Source organism: Danio rerio, chromosome 3 (assembly GCF_052040795.2).
Source record: "Danio rerio strain M-AB ecotype USA chromosome 3, GRCz13ab, whole genome shotgun sequence".
NCBI lineage: Eukaryota > Metazoa > Chordata > Actinopteri > Cypriniformes > Danionidae > Danio > Danio rerio.
In genome coordinates, this window is record NC_141023.1 from 67,938,913 (window position 1) to 67,953,890 (window position 14,978).

Here is a 14,978-nt window from a genome sequence, read left to right on the forward strand (position 1 = left end):
CTATTCATTTTCATAGACACCACCTCAATAATCTTTCACACAAACTTTTTAAAGTGACATTACAGTGTTGTGCTGGAAATGACACTGATACTGTGCGGCAGCTGTATTTTGTATGAAAATTAATATTGATAATAGTCTCACATTAATAACTATAAAATGTTTAACCTATTTCACTAATGCTTCATTAAAATACATTAATAGTTACCAGATAAATAATATTTTATAATGATATTTTCATTGTTGAAGTTTAAAACTCTGGGTGTGCGATAAGCTTAAAACAGTGATTTTGACACCTAAAAGGAGGTTGAATAATATGAAAAATATAATAGAAAGCTGGTACATTTTTTAAAAGTAGGTTTTATTGTTAGTTTGACAAATGAAATGGAATTTCATCAAAAAAATATATTTTTGGCCCTATGATCAAAGGACATAAAAATGCCCGTAGTTGAAGAATTACCCATACACTCTTCAACAGTTTTTAAAGACTTTTTGTAACAGAAGTCGTCTAAAAATTATGCTGAATTTAAGAAAGAAAAGTATTTAAACAGTTTTCTACTTTTTTAAAATTTATATTTATGTATATACATTTATATTTAATTAAATAAGACTAAGAATATATATTTCTTCTTATGTAAAGGTGGCGGTTCATTCTGCTGTGGCGACCCCTGATGAATAAAGGCACTAAGCTGAAGGAAAATGAATGCAAAGTCCTGTTTAGCAATGAACAAAAGCAAACAAGAAATACAAATAATTCATCTGCTGTCTACAAATCATTCCCTTTCGCCAGAGACTGATTGACATAAAGGCAGCCAATCAGTTGTCGCTGAGGGTCTGCAGGCAGCCAATCGGCTTTCTCTAATCAGCGTGCAGGCAAATACCCCGCCCACGGCTCTCATTCAGCCGGAGAGAGTGCAGAGCTTTGCTGTTTGCTGTTGAATTGCTTTAACTCCACTTCTGTTTCGGGTGTTGTGCGTCTATTCAAAGTAAGTGTATTATATCTGACCTTTGTAGCGTTCGCAGATTTGCTGCAATTATCTTGCGGGTTGAACTGCTTTAACATATGTGCTCAATGCTAATATAGTCTCTTGTTTTTAGCTCGATGCTAGGCTGTAAACACTTCTGTAATGCGTTACTCACGGGTTATCTGCAGGGTTTCTGCAGGGTCTTAACATGTCTTATATCTAAAAAAATAAATTTAAGGCTTAAAAAGTCTTAAAAGTACGGCAATATTGTGTTGTAGGTCTGAAATCTTTTTTTTAAACAGGTCTTAATTTTCCTTTGTTCATGTATTGCTACCAAATCTGGCCAAAACCCAAACAATCACCAACAATCATCTCAATAAAACTTTACACTTTTTATTAAAAAGGTCATTTTAACTCTATTTATCATAATGGTTTAATTATTTTCCTTACAGTAACATTTGTGTAAAAGTTCTCCATGTATTTACTGCTGAAGACACCGACCTGGACAGATTGTTGTGCAAATATTTAGTTTATTATAGTTTTTTTTTAATTTTTATAACATTCGTTCAGTTTTATTTTAAAGAAAGTTTATGTTGGAAAAAAGTGTATGGACACAAGTAGAGCTTGCTTGTTTTTACACAATATTTAAATATTTAGCTAAGAAATAAAATCTAAAATGTTTAATTTTTTTATTATTAATGTATTATTGCATTATTAAATTATAATAATTTTTTTGGAAAGGGCATCTTTTCCATCTGGATCATTTGAACAATTCATTAGCCTTTAGCCCTTTATGGGTCTAAACTTTCATTGATAATGGTCCTTAAACATCTTAAATTTAAACCCTGTATCTGGGAACTTTTCATTTGTTTCTTCATCTATTTCCTTCACTAAGTGCTTGTTTCAACTCTACAGATAATTTATTAAAATAGAGGGATTAATGTAAGCCTTATTTAGCATATTCATTAAAAGAGGAAGAAAAGCCTATTTTAATATAATGTATATTTTTAAATCATATTAGAGAGTGTTTTTATTCAGGAAATATTTGAAGGCAAATGTTTAAAAATGTGTTTTCTGGAGGAATTGTACAATATTGATCATTGATCAGACTGAAAGAGCTTATAAGACTTTATCAGTGTTGCTGTTATTTGTGTGTTTTTAACCAATTAATGATGTTTAAATTATATAATGGTCAGTTAATACAAGTGTTAACCATGAATATAGCGAGTGCTGTTTATATGGCATTAAAACATAAAGTGAACAGAACGTGTTACTTATTTTTTTCTAATTTATTTTAATATCAGCAGATTGCCTCCTCCAGTGAAGCTCCTCCTCCTCCAGTGAAGCTCCTCCTCCTCCAGTGAAGCTCCTCCTCCAGTGAAGCTCCTCCTCATCCAATGAAGCCCCTCCTCCTCCAGTTCAGCTGTAAACACTGTGATATTCCCATCAGGCTCCAGTGAAGAGTTTATTGAAGGACAGCGAGAACATGAGTGATCCAGAACCCTGCAGAATTAAACATGAAGACACTGAACAACAAATAGGTTGGTGTTTATTCCTGATTCTTAACAATCTTTTTTTTCTGTATTCAGCACAGACTGTGCTACAATAGTATGTGAGCAGCATGTATGTATGTATGTATGTATGTGTTATTTTTGAGAAAAATATGTTTTTTGTTTTTTACTTTAAAATTCTCAAACAAGGAAAAAAGCAGATGTAAACGTGTGTTTATCTTAAAGGTTTATCTTAAAAAGAATCTTATTTTAAGAATCTGTTAGGTGTCTGGTTTTTATTGTGTACACTCACAATGACAACAAACGTGTGTGCTTTTGCAAAATAAGGATAATAAACAGTGTAGGCATTTTTTCTTTTCTCTCTCCGCAAACTGTTTTTAGAAACGCGTCAGTGAAATGCACTGATACTCCACGAAAACAAAACAAAGACATGACACGTATATCTATAGAAAGCTTGAAGTGTCTACTTTTAAATGCAGCGAGTGCATGTTAAAAACAAACATTGTTTAATAATCAGTGTGAAACCAACGCTATGTCTAGTTTCTCAGTCTGAGCTCATTATTTATAATGCGGTCACGTCCATGAGGTTTTGTTATTACACTCGTCCATGTGAGACACTCGCTCCTTAAATACATGATGATACCTGCAGAAAGCTTGGAAGGTGAACTTTCCAACTCCTTTTGAAAACAAATGTTGTCTTGTTAGGTTATCTATAGAATTCTCCTGGCAGAGTTCACCTCACCGTGTCCGTCATTATAGCAAACAATGACTAAAGTTGCCCACACGCCCAAAATCAAACAGTGCACTGCCTAGAAAGGTGATTTCATTTTTATTCCCAAGAATAAATGGAAATTATGAGCCATTTAACTTGATTTAGTTTTTTATTTATTATAGTAGTTGAACCTGTTAAAAAAGTAAACCTGGAAAAAGTTAACTAAGGCTGCAACTATTTGGACAAATATATATATATATATATATATATATATATATATATATATATATATATATATATATATATATATATATATATATATATATATTATATTTAAAGAAAGTTGTTATTACAGCAGTTTTGCAAACTGGTTTTATACCATTTCAAATATATATTTGTGCATGCTGCCCATTTTTAAAATGAATATGTTTCTCCATTTCTCAGTGAATATGGGCGATTTATTTTGGTGCATTTGAACAAAACAGATTTATTAAATCAATATATTATATAAATATTTAATATAATATTTTAATCACCAAACACATTGAGAAGTTAAAAGATAACACAATTAAATTCAAGCTAAATATTGCAAAAAATATTACAACCTACAAAATTTCAACTTAAAATGTCTTTTTTTGTGTGTCTCTTAATTTTTCCTCTTTTTTTTATTTATTTGTATTTAATATTTTTCTATAACATATAAATGTGGCTGTACTAGTGTTTGGACCATTATCGAAAGTTAGATAAGCTCCAGGTTTGGCTTTAGTACTGACTAATCTAATGTTTATGTTAATGTTTGCATGGTCATACAGCGAGTAATACAGCAAGCATTTAGTTTGGTCTAGCTTTTGCAGATGGACATTGCTTTACATTACCCTTGATGGGTGAGTGGGGGAGTGTCTTCTGTCTCTGCAGGTGTGAATTATTCATGACTATTGTCACTCATGTATAGAGCTGAGATCACCAAGAGTGTCAGGTGGGAGTGTCGAGTGGTGAAGCAGGGAAGGATTTGCATGTTTTATAATGTGCGCTACAGCGGATTTTCACAGCCGCAATACAAACACCGGTGCAGGGGAGATGGACAGTGACGCACGACTCAAGTGACAGTGACTTTAGGGCTCCAGGACAAGGTGACGTCTTCCACACACTCTCCACATCAGTCCTCTGCTGCTGTGGACTACGACATCACAACACACCATCGCCAGCTTGACTTGGATGATCATCATCACTGTAGAGACTGCTGCTGTACTGCACAACACACACACACAGGTCAACTGCACCCTCGACTGTTGTTCTACACGCCGCTGCCGTGACTACTTCAAACATAAGACATCCCCCCGACTGACAACTTCTCCTGCCAGAGACGTTATAGCTACTCCTGTAGTTGTAAGCCACAACCTTCTTACACCACACCCTCCGACGAACAGACCCCTTACATACCTTATGTCAACGCCAGGTTAGGTCACTCATCTTCAAGGGAGCACCGCTCTGATTACAACCCCGAGTATGTTCTCCACTATTCTTGTTCACCTTCACACAGTCCACATCACAGACATTCGAGTTATCGCAGACATGGCTCTCTGTCACCACCCCCAGTCTCAAAAGTCATCAAGGAATACCTCCTCGCACACATGACACGAACGCTTCACTGTCTCACAGAGAGAAAGCTTCTTTCTCGCCACACCCGGGGAACCAGTAGAAGCTGCCATTGGAGACCAAATGCCAGCTTCATCCTTAAAGGTGGTCCACTCATATTTGGTTGTTTATAACACTCCGTCCAGAGCTTTTCTTCAAATTACACCGCCCGGCACTGAACTTCATACATTAGTAGGCTCGGGTCTCTCACTTATTAGGGATGACTGCCGTAGATCTATTCCAGCTTGGTCTACTCAGTCTATCAGCAGGTCGTTTGTGTTTCACCACCTCATTCACTCAATCCAGTACAAGGTTCAGCAATCACTGTCACTCGGGTGACTATCCTGCCAATGTCAGAAATAGTAGTCCTAATTTTAGTCAAAGATAAGAGACTGCGAATGTTTTCACTGACACATATGTGGGTGTACAACTCCCTCCTCTACTTATGACATTAGGTGTAGCTCAACGTTAACCACCTGTCAAAAAGGCAGAGGTTTGGTTCGAGTTGTGAACCAAGCTGACAAACAAGTCTCTCTTGATGATGGATGCCCATTAGGTCAGATTTTCTCAGTCACTGGCAATGCACATGATGAGTATGCATTAGTCTCAGCTGTGACTTCTAGTGAAGCTCTCCATGGCCAGCCAATGTCGGATGTGCATTTGGAGGATGGTCAACTAAATGCTGAGGAGCAAGCAGAGCTTAAGAACCTGCTGACAGAATTTTCTGACATGTTTAGTTCTCCTCATGACTACGGCAAGACAAACTTGATCACACAGAGCATTAATACTGGTAACGCAGCTCCAATAAAACTTTGCCCATATTGAACATCACAGCTGCTCAGGCTGCACTGCAACAAGAGGTGTCAAAGCTCTTACACCACAACATTATTGAGGAGTCTCAAAGTCTATGGTCAGCCACGGTTGTTCTTGTTTGAAAAAAGAAAAACATGGCACAAACCGGCTCTGTGTTGATTATAGACGCTTCTATGATGTTACCCTTAAAGACTCACACCCTCTTTCTTGAGTGAAGGACCCCTTGTTAGGCTTTCTGGAACCTGACAAAAGAGCCTGGCAAAGAAAAGACTTCCACTGGTGCTGGGAAAATCATCAATTTTGCATGATGCCAATGTTCATCTCCAATGCACCACCCAGTTTCCAGCGGTTAATGGAACTTGTGCTTCAAGGTCTGCACTGGAGCATTGGTTTGATCTACTTGGATGATATTATCATCTACAGTGCTGATTTTCCACAACACCTACAGGACTTGCATGAAGTTTTTCAGAGATTTCTTACAGCTGGTCCAAAACCATCCAAGTGCCAGTTAGTAAGCTCCTCTATTTCCTTTCTGTGTTTCCAGTGTCGGGATTGAGCCAGACCCATCCAACATAGATAAAGTGAAGACATGGACAATTCCAATATCAGCCACACAGGTCAGGGCTTCTCTGGGTGTCTGTTCCTATTATCATCGATTGATTAGACAATTCACTAAGATGGCTGAACCCTTGTACCATCTTATCCACAAGGGAGTTCTATTCACTTGGTCAGGTAAAGCAAATTAAGCTTTTACTACACTGAAACCGGCGCTAACTTCACTCATTATAGCCTTTTTGAATTCTTTGGCTCCTTTTCTACTTTACACGGATGCTTTTCTTCATTCTGTGGCCTCTGTCCTTTCACAAAAGATAGAAGGAAAAGAAAGTGTGATTGCATACGCCAGTCATGTCTTGTCTGCTGCGGAAAGAAAATGGTCAACATTAGACAGAATTGTCTGCCATTGTGTGGTCAGTTTGCCACTTTCGGCACTTTCTTGCTTGACACCCATTCACTATCATTACGGATCACGAACCTTTGGTCGGTCTTAAGAAACTTCCTCTTGATCATGATCCTACTGGTAGGCGAGCTTGTTGGGCCATAGAATTGGACCTGTATGACTGGCATGTCACTCATCGAGATGGAGCTAAACACCCTTATGCAGATGCTATGCGCAGGCGGCCAGATACTAATCCTGTAGAATGTGACCATTACATTCAGGGCGATGTGTCCACCGTTTCAGTAACAACCACATTAACAAAATGTTCTATTGCCTACAACCATTACAAGTCACACAACAGCAAATCTCGTTCTAATTCAAAGTAATTGGAATGTGGAGTTATGTGGAATGTGGACTTATGGAGACTATGTGAGACTTCCCCCATACCTTCTCCCTGGACATATTTTATTCAACCTTTTATTCACAATGATGTGTTATGCAGACACTTGCATAACTCTTTTGGAGATGACAGCTTGCCAGTTGCGGTGTTCTCCTGTGCCTAGGGTGCAGGCATCACTTATTTCTATCACTCCCGACCGTCCATTCCAAATAGTGGCTGCAGAGATAACAGAGTTGCCTATTTCCACCTAGGGTAATCGTCATGCCCTAGTAATGATGGACTTATTTACCGAGTTTGTCAATCGCTACCCACTAAAAGTTCAGGCAGCTCACTCAGAGGCAGTTTTGTACCACTATATACCCCAGCATGGTGTCCCTGACCTCCACAGCAAACTGCATCCACATTGGTTAGGCCATTACAAGGTTTTACGGTTCATATGCCCCTTTGATAGATGCATTACAGACTTCAAAATTAACTGGGATGTATCTAAACCTCATGCAAAAGCAAAAATAATTCTTCACAATCGCATGAATCTGAACATTACTGACACACAGAACTCTCATACCCTTACCCCCTCTCCCTCCCCTGCTCGGACATACACTAAATGCATTGTCAGGGCTCCTACCACCCCACATCACACCTGTGCCATCAGGACTCCCTACACGTCCGGTTCCATTGAAACTTCACTTACAATCCCAGTCTCAGTTGTGCTCACCTGAAATCTTCCAATCATTTGGTCCTATAGAAAAAGGCCAAACTCGGAGAGCACCTGACACAGGACTGTCCACAGGTGTTTCTGAAACACTGGATACTGGAGTTTTTGTGCTGAACTGTGTTCTAGAAATGAGGACACTTCTAGATTTGATAATCTAGATAAAAAATTTTTTTCCATGCCTTTTAAATAAGATTGGGAATAGTATCACGGGATCAGAAGCCCACGATTGGGATTGTGTGAGAGAAGGTTTGAAAAGAGGAGAGAGAAGACTAGAGAAATTGCAATCTGTTGTGGCTGATTTAAGATGTTCACCTTGTATGTTTAATAAATCATGGCTTAATACCTGCCAGTCGAGCTCTGTGTGTCTTCCTTGCAACTAAGCCCACGAGACAGCGTGTGGTAAGAACTGAAGAGTTTACGTACAGACCAACACGCGTTACAGCCTTTCTCTTGTGTGTGTTATGTTGTTATGAATTAAAATGCCTTGAATTGGTGTTCAGTGTACTGCGTGCTGACGAATGCATTAATTTTGCACTAAATATATCTGTTATTGTTACATTCTTGGTAGTACAAGCCAGAATCAGTATGTTGACTGTATTTATTTGGCACTAAAACTAGCCTTAGTGCTAATGCTGTGTAAAGGAATGAAATGAAAGTGTTCACAATGCATTTGTTTATCCCTAAATTGATTTGTTGTACAATAATATGCATCAAAATTACAGTTTGCTTAGCCAATGTTTTCAATATCTTTTCACTTCAGCTTTTGATGAGTTTCCATGACTTACTAAAAACTGAACTTTTTTATTTCAGACCTAATTGAAGAGTATGAGGAGATTAAAGAGGAGGAACATCATGTCAAAATTGAGGAAAAAACTCATTTACAGACTGATGATAGTTTGAAAAGGAGTAACGGGAAACATGTAATATGCACCCAGTGTGGGAAAGGTTTGGGAAGAAAAAGCATACTTAAGATTCACATGAGGATCCACACTGGAGAGAGACCGTACACATGCACTCAGTGCGGGAAGAGCTTCAGCCAATCATCACACCTTAGTCTACACATGATGAGCCACACTGGAGAGAGACCATTCAAATGCACTCTGTGTGAGAAGAGTTACAGCCAATCATCACACCTTAATCAACACATGAGGATCCACACTGGAGAGAGACCATACGCATGCACTCATTGTGAGAAGAAATTTATTCTGTTATCAAACCTTAATCAACACATGAGGATCCACACTGGAGAGAAACCATACACATGCACTCAATGTGGGAAGAGTTTTAATCATCCATCAGCCCTTAATGCCCACATGATGAGCCACACCGGAGAGAAACCATTCACATGCACTCAGTGTGGCAAGAGTTTCTCTCAATTATCGCACCTTAATGATCACCTGAGGAGCCACACCGGAGAGAAACCATTCACGTGCACTCAGTGTGGGAAGAGTTTCTCTCATTTATCATCCCGTAATAAACACCTGAAGATCCACACCGGAGAGAAACCGTTCACATGCACGCATTGTGGCAAGAGATTCTCTCATTTATCACCCCTTAATGATCACCTGAGAATACACACCGGGGAGAAACCATTCACATGCACTCACTGTGGAAAGAGTTACACTCATTCATCAACCCTTAGAAAACACCTGAGGATCCACACTAGAGAGACTGTGCGTCTGCAGTATACCTGGCCCTGACGTTGGGAAAGCCTATTCATTCATCTTGTGTATTTGCTTCTGATTTAAGATTCTTTGTAGTATACTACGTTTACTTTTTTGAGTGGATTCAGCTCTCATGTTGCTGCATATAGTAAAGCACAAGGGCTGTGCTTTCCCAGGGAAACTAACAGTATGTGTGACAAACGAGTGCTGCTGTCGGTGAAAGTTGAAATCGTTATATTTTCACACAGCTTCTAACATGCAGTGCTGCAAAAGACTCGAGTGTATAATGGTCATGCATGTCCATAAACAATGGAAATATAAGGTATTTCAGAAATCGCCTGCTACTTGGTAGGTACTGCATTTGAATTTTAAATGTACTACTCTGCCGTTAGAAAAGTGCATTCTATATCATGTCATTGTCTGCTACTTATCAGGGGCTGGGCCATAGGGGCAGCAGTCTCAGCAGGAAACCCCAGAATTCCCTTTCCCAAGAAACCTCCTCTGGGGTATTAGAGTAAGATAATAGACTGACTAGAAAATTGAGAACTCTGCCTTTAGGCTCAGCTCCTTCACCACAACAGACCAATACATCAACCGCATTACTGCTGCCGCTGCACCGATCTGCCTTTCAATCTCCTGCTCCATCTTTCCCTTACTCCTGAACAGAACCCCAAGGTACTAGAACCCCATCAGTGTTAAGGCTGACTTGTACTTCTGCGTTGAGTAATCGCCGTGATCTGCAATATCTGAATCGCCGTGCTCTGCAATAACCCTTCTGCAATGTGAGCTGTCTGTAGGTTTCTATGTACTTCTGTGTCGAGTTTCTTAACAGGTTTTGTTGTAAACAGTGTTTGTGTGGAACTGCTTACAAATCCTGAGGCACAAGATGGTTCACCAGAATCTCTTTGCGGCTGACCAGGTAGTCATTTTCCATAGTCTCCCTGAATTCTTTTTAGTTTAGCCCAACTGCTCTGACTACAGCACACTTGGGCTGTAAGTACCTATCAGCTGCCTCGGGAGTCCTACAAGCCAGCCAAGCCTGGTAGGACTCCTTCAGTTTAATGGCATGCTTTCTGGTGTCCACCACCAGGTTTGTAGAGTGTTGCAGGGAACTGGTCACTGGAACAGTTCTTCTGAAGGTAAGAGTTGAAAATGCTTCTGCCATGTGGTTCAGCCAGACATTTCCAGAGGATCCCGACAATATGTTTAGGCCTGCCAGGTCTGTCTGCTCTTTTCCTTTGTCAGTTGATCCAGCTCACCACCCTCTGCCCTTCTCTTTACACAAGTTTCAAGACTTACAATCAGAGATCAGATGAAACAATCACAAAGTCGATAATTGACCTCTGGCCTAGTGTGTGCCATGTGCACTGATGGACACCCCTTATGCTCAAACATGGTGTTTGCTATGGAAAAACTGACTAGCACAGAAGTCCAACAACAGGACACCATTCGAATTCAGATCTGGAAGGTCATTCCTCCAAATCACACCTTTCCAGTTATTACTGTCATTACCTACATGGATGTTAAAGTCCCCTAGTAAAACAACAGATTCCCTAGTCACGGCACCTCTCAGCATCCCTCTGAAGGACTCCAAGAAAGGGTACTCTGCACTTGTGATTTGTGTGTAAAGCTTTTGGTCAGCTAACCAAAAACTTTGAGGGCCTTGACGTCACCTGCTACGGCACAGTCGGGCCCTCACACTGCACCCAGGTCTGGGGTTGGGGCTCATATGCAAGTGGCTGGGTTTTAATCCCATGGAACCCTACCATGCTCAACTCGAAGGAGCAATGTGGGACCAACCTCCTGCAGCCCCACCACGTGCAGGGGCAGCTGTAAGGTGCTGGTGTATTGTGGAATGAGTGGTAGTCGAAATTCAGGACCACAACAACCCAATTATCAGGCACAGAAACTGGCTCTTGGGACATGGAATGTCTCCTTACTGTGAGGGAAGGAGACCAAGCTGGTGCCGGAGGTTGAATGGTATCGACTAGAGATAGCCAACTTCACCTATGGATCTCAACTTTCTGACAAGGGCTGGACTTCTACTCTGGAGTTGCCCACAGTGAGAGGCTTAGCTACGATGTGTTGAGAGTTTTCCCTGAGTGAAAAAAATTTCACCCTGGCCTTGGAGTCCTTGGGAGGCGTGTTGTCTAGCATAAGGTGCTCAGACTGAGGACTTCATTGTTCTACCGGGGGGATTCAATGCCCACATAGGTAATGACAGTGGTACCTGGAGAAGTGTGATTGGGAGGAACAGCCTCCCTGATCTGAATCTGAGTGGTGTTCTGTTTTTGGACTTCTGTGTTTTTCACAGTTTGTCCAAAACAAACATCCCCAGGACACCCTAGGGTGGTGGTCGATGATCGACTTATTGGTTGCATCATCTGAACTTTGCACATATGTTTTGGACACTCGGGTAAAGAGAGGGCCAGAACTGTCAACTGATCACCACGTCTGGCTGAACCACAATAAATGTTCAACTCGCCTCCGGAAGAGCTTTGACCAGATCCCAAGGAAGGCTGGAGACCTTGAGGCCGAGTAGTTCATGTTCTCCAACTCCATTGTTGACGCAGCAGTGAGGAGCTTTTCCTGAAGGGCCTGTCGAGGTGGCAATCCACGAACCCGGTGGTGGACACCAGTCAAGCTGAAGAAGGAGTCCTACCAGACTTGGTTGGCTTATAGGACTCTCAAAACAACTGATGGGTACAGACAGGCCAAGCTTACTGTCGCCTGGGAAGAGTTTGTAAAGACCATAAAGGAAGACTACCAGTCAGCCTCAAAGAGAATCTGGCAAACCGTCCAGCATCTCAGGAGGGAAAACAGTTCCGAGTATGCCCAAACTGTCCACATGTGAAGAAGGCATTCCACTATCTGTTTCTAGCGTTACAGCGCATATCTGACCATACCCCTGCAGTGTGCATTTCCTAGGGTGTAAACTAAGGAGTTTATGATGACATTGAGAGGGTGTTTTTTTTTGTGGATCTGCTCTACAAATTTAACAAACACAATTTGTTTTGTTTTAATTATGAATATAAACAAATAAAATATACCCTTTTCATGTCTGTGCCTCATTAATATGACCAAAAATGACTTTTTGTTCAATCAAGTTAAGAATTCACTTGCGCGTATGTATGCTAATGGACCCCGGGGGTCAATGTAACAAAATCTAACTAAACATGATCTGATTTATTTTACATCAATGCGCATCAAAATTAAAGATTGTAGTCAATGTTTACAGTGTCTTTTCTGTCTTACTAAAAACTGAACTTTTTATTTCAGACCAAATTGAAGAGTATGAGGAGGTAAAAGAGGAGGAACATCATGTCAAAATTGAGGACAATCATTTACAGACTGATGATATTTTAAAAAGAAGAGACAAGAATCGCTTTATCTGCACCCAGTGTGGAAAGAGTTTGGGAAGAAAAAGCAGCCTTAAAATTCACATGATGATCCACACTGGAGAGAGACCATTCACATGCACTCAGTGTGAGAAGAGTTTCAGCCAGTCATCAGCCCTAAGTAAACACGTGAGGATCCACACTGGAGAGAAACCATTCACATGCACACAGTGTGGGACGAGTTTCATACAGTCATCAAACCTTAATAAGCACATGATGATCCACACTGGAGAGAGACCGTTCACCTGCACTCAGTGTGGGAAGAGTTTCAACCAATCATCGAACCTTAATCTACACATGAAGATCCACACTGGAGAGAAACCATTCACATGCACTCAGTGTGGGAAGAGTTTCAGCCACTCGTCAACCCTTAGTAAACACATGAGCATCCACACTGGAGAGAAACCATTCACGTGCACTCAGTGTGGGATGCGTTTCAGCCTAACATCATCTCTTAAAATACACATGATGACACACACTGGAGAGAAACCATTCACATGCACTCAGTGTGAGAAGCGATTCGGCTTATCATCATCCCTTAAGTTACACATGATGAGCCACACTGGAGAGAAACCATACACATGCACTCAGTGTGAGAAGCGTTTCAGCCACCCATCAAACCTTAATAGACACATGAGGATCCACACCGGAGAGAAACCGTTCACATGCACTCAGTAGCTGCTTTTGCTCTTGTTTTGTCTTGTATACATCTTTGTGTAGTGATCTGACAGTTGTCCAAAAGACGAGATGTGGTAGAAGAAAGCGTACAAGCAATAGGGATAACCGCACACTGGAGAGAACCATGCACCAAAGCCCCTTCAACAATCTGGGGGAGATTTACAAAGAGTGGACTGCAGCTGGAGTCAGTGCTTCAAGAACCACGACGTAGAGATGATGCTATAGATATGCCAGAGCCAACAATGCAGAAGAGCTGAAGGCCATTATCAGAGCAACCTGGGCTCTCAGAACACCTGAGCAGTGCCGAACACAGACTGAATAACTCCATGCTTCGCCGCAATGCTGCAGTGGTTCAGGCTAAAGGAGCCCACACTGAGTATTGAGTGCTGTGCAGGCTCACACTGTCCAGATATTCTAATTTTCCCAGATACAGACTTTGGGGTTTTCGATATTTGTCGTCAGAGTTATACACTTGAAATATATCAGTCTGTGAGGAATAAATGCACACATTATACAAGTTTCACTTCTTGAAATAATTTTTGAAGATATTCTGATTGTATGACCAGCACCTGTATATGTGATCTGCACTTGTGGTTTTATCACCTCAGAGGTCAGTCTTAATTTTGGGTGAATTTTATTGTTATGTAGCATGTTTTGCCCCCGCTCTATAATGTTTTGCTTTATAACTTTTTAAACTAATTAACTCTATGCACATTTAGGATTCTGACTTCGCTTGACTGCACAGATCCCTCTCCTTATCTTAGTTATATAGAGCCTAATTTCATTCAGTCATTGATTCAGTTTCCTTTGGCATGTTTTAGGCTGCGGATGCCCTTCTATTCATATGTTAAAGTAGTCTGATTTGTTAACAAAAATCAACAATAGTCACAAAATGACCTCACACTCATCTCATTTGGCGGATGCAGATGTGTGATGAAACCAAACTTAGATTTCACTGAAAGCAGATGTCCACCTCACATTGACTTGGTATATTTTTGCTCTATAACCCAATTGGAATGTAAAACAATTATAATAATTGTTTGTTGTTTTATTTAGCTGCATCACAATTGTATTTTTTTAAGTTCCCAGTTGTATTTAAAAAACCTTACGCTGAATAAAATGTGTGCGCACAATTATGTTTGGCTTTTGACACATTATTTAAAATATGTGACTTTGAAATAGCAAGTAAGGGCAAGTAAAAATCAGAACCACTGATCCGATCGGGCCAGCAGAAAAAATATTAGCGTGGAGCCCTGCATATGCTGGAATAGTTGGTGGTTCATTCCACTGTGGAGAGCCCTGAACTGAAGGATTTTCCTAAACTGAAGGAAAAACAATGAATGAAGTGTTTACCTGGGTCATGCGATGAAGGTCAGGTGGAAGAAACAAGTCTGACACATCTTCACATCATGTGGAACAGCAGCAACAGCAGTGCCAGTGCCTAACATTCTCTGTAAACCCTAGAGACGGTTGTGCGTGAAAATCCCAGTAGATCAGCAGTTTCTGAAATACTTAGAGCAGCTCGTCTGGCAGCAACAACCATGCCACGATCA

The 14,978-nt window shown here is 40.5% G+C and overlaps 1 protein-coding gene across 12 annotated transcripts; it reads left to right on the forward strand.

Annotated features, from left to right (window-relative positions):
• The first annotated feature begins 921 nt into the window (after positions 1–921).
• LOC101886309 (uncharacterized) lies at positions 922–14,561 on the forward strand. 12 transcript variants are annotated; one of them, XR_015481454.1, is made up of 4 exons: positions 922–983; positions 2,267–2,503; positions 8,496–10,962; positions 11,060–14,561. XR_015481454.1 is itself a non-coding variant. In XM_087245433.1 (3 exons), exons 2-3 carry the CDS (start codon positions 2,449–2,451, stop codon positions 13,423–13,425), a joined length of 852 nt encoding a protein of 283 aa, XP_087101559.1. In that variant the 5' UTR covers positions 922–983; positions 2,267–2,448; the 3' UTR covers positions 13,426–14,561. The 12 variants fall into 12 exon arrangements, 5 of the variants coding, with proteins under 5 accessions (XP_087101559.1, XP_087101560.1, XP_087101561.1 ...); XR_015481456.1 differs by having other exon boundaries at positions 8,496–10,346; positions 12,003–14,561; XR_015481458.1 differs by having other exon boundaries at positions 8,496–10,024; positions 12,629–14,561.
• Positions 14,562–14,978: the final 417 nt, after the last annotated feature.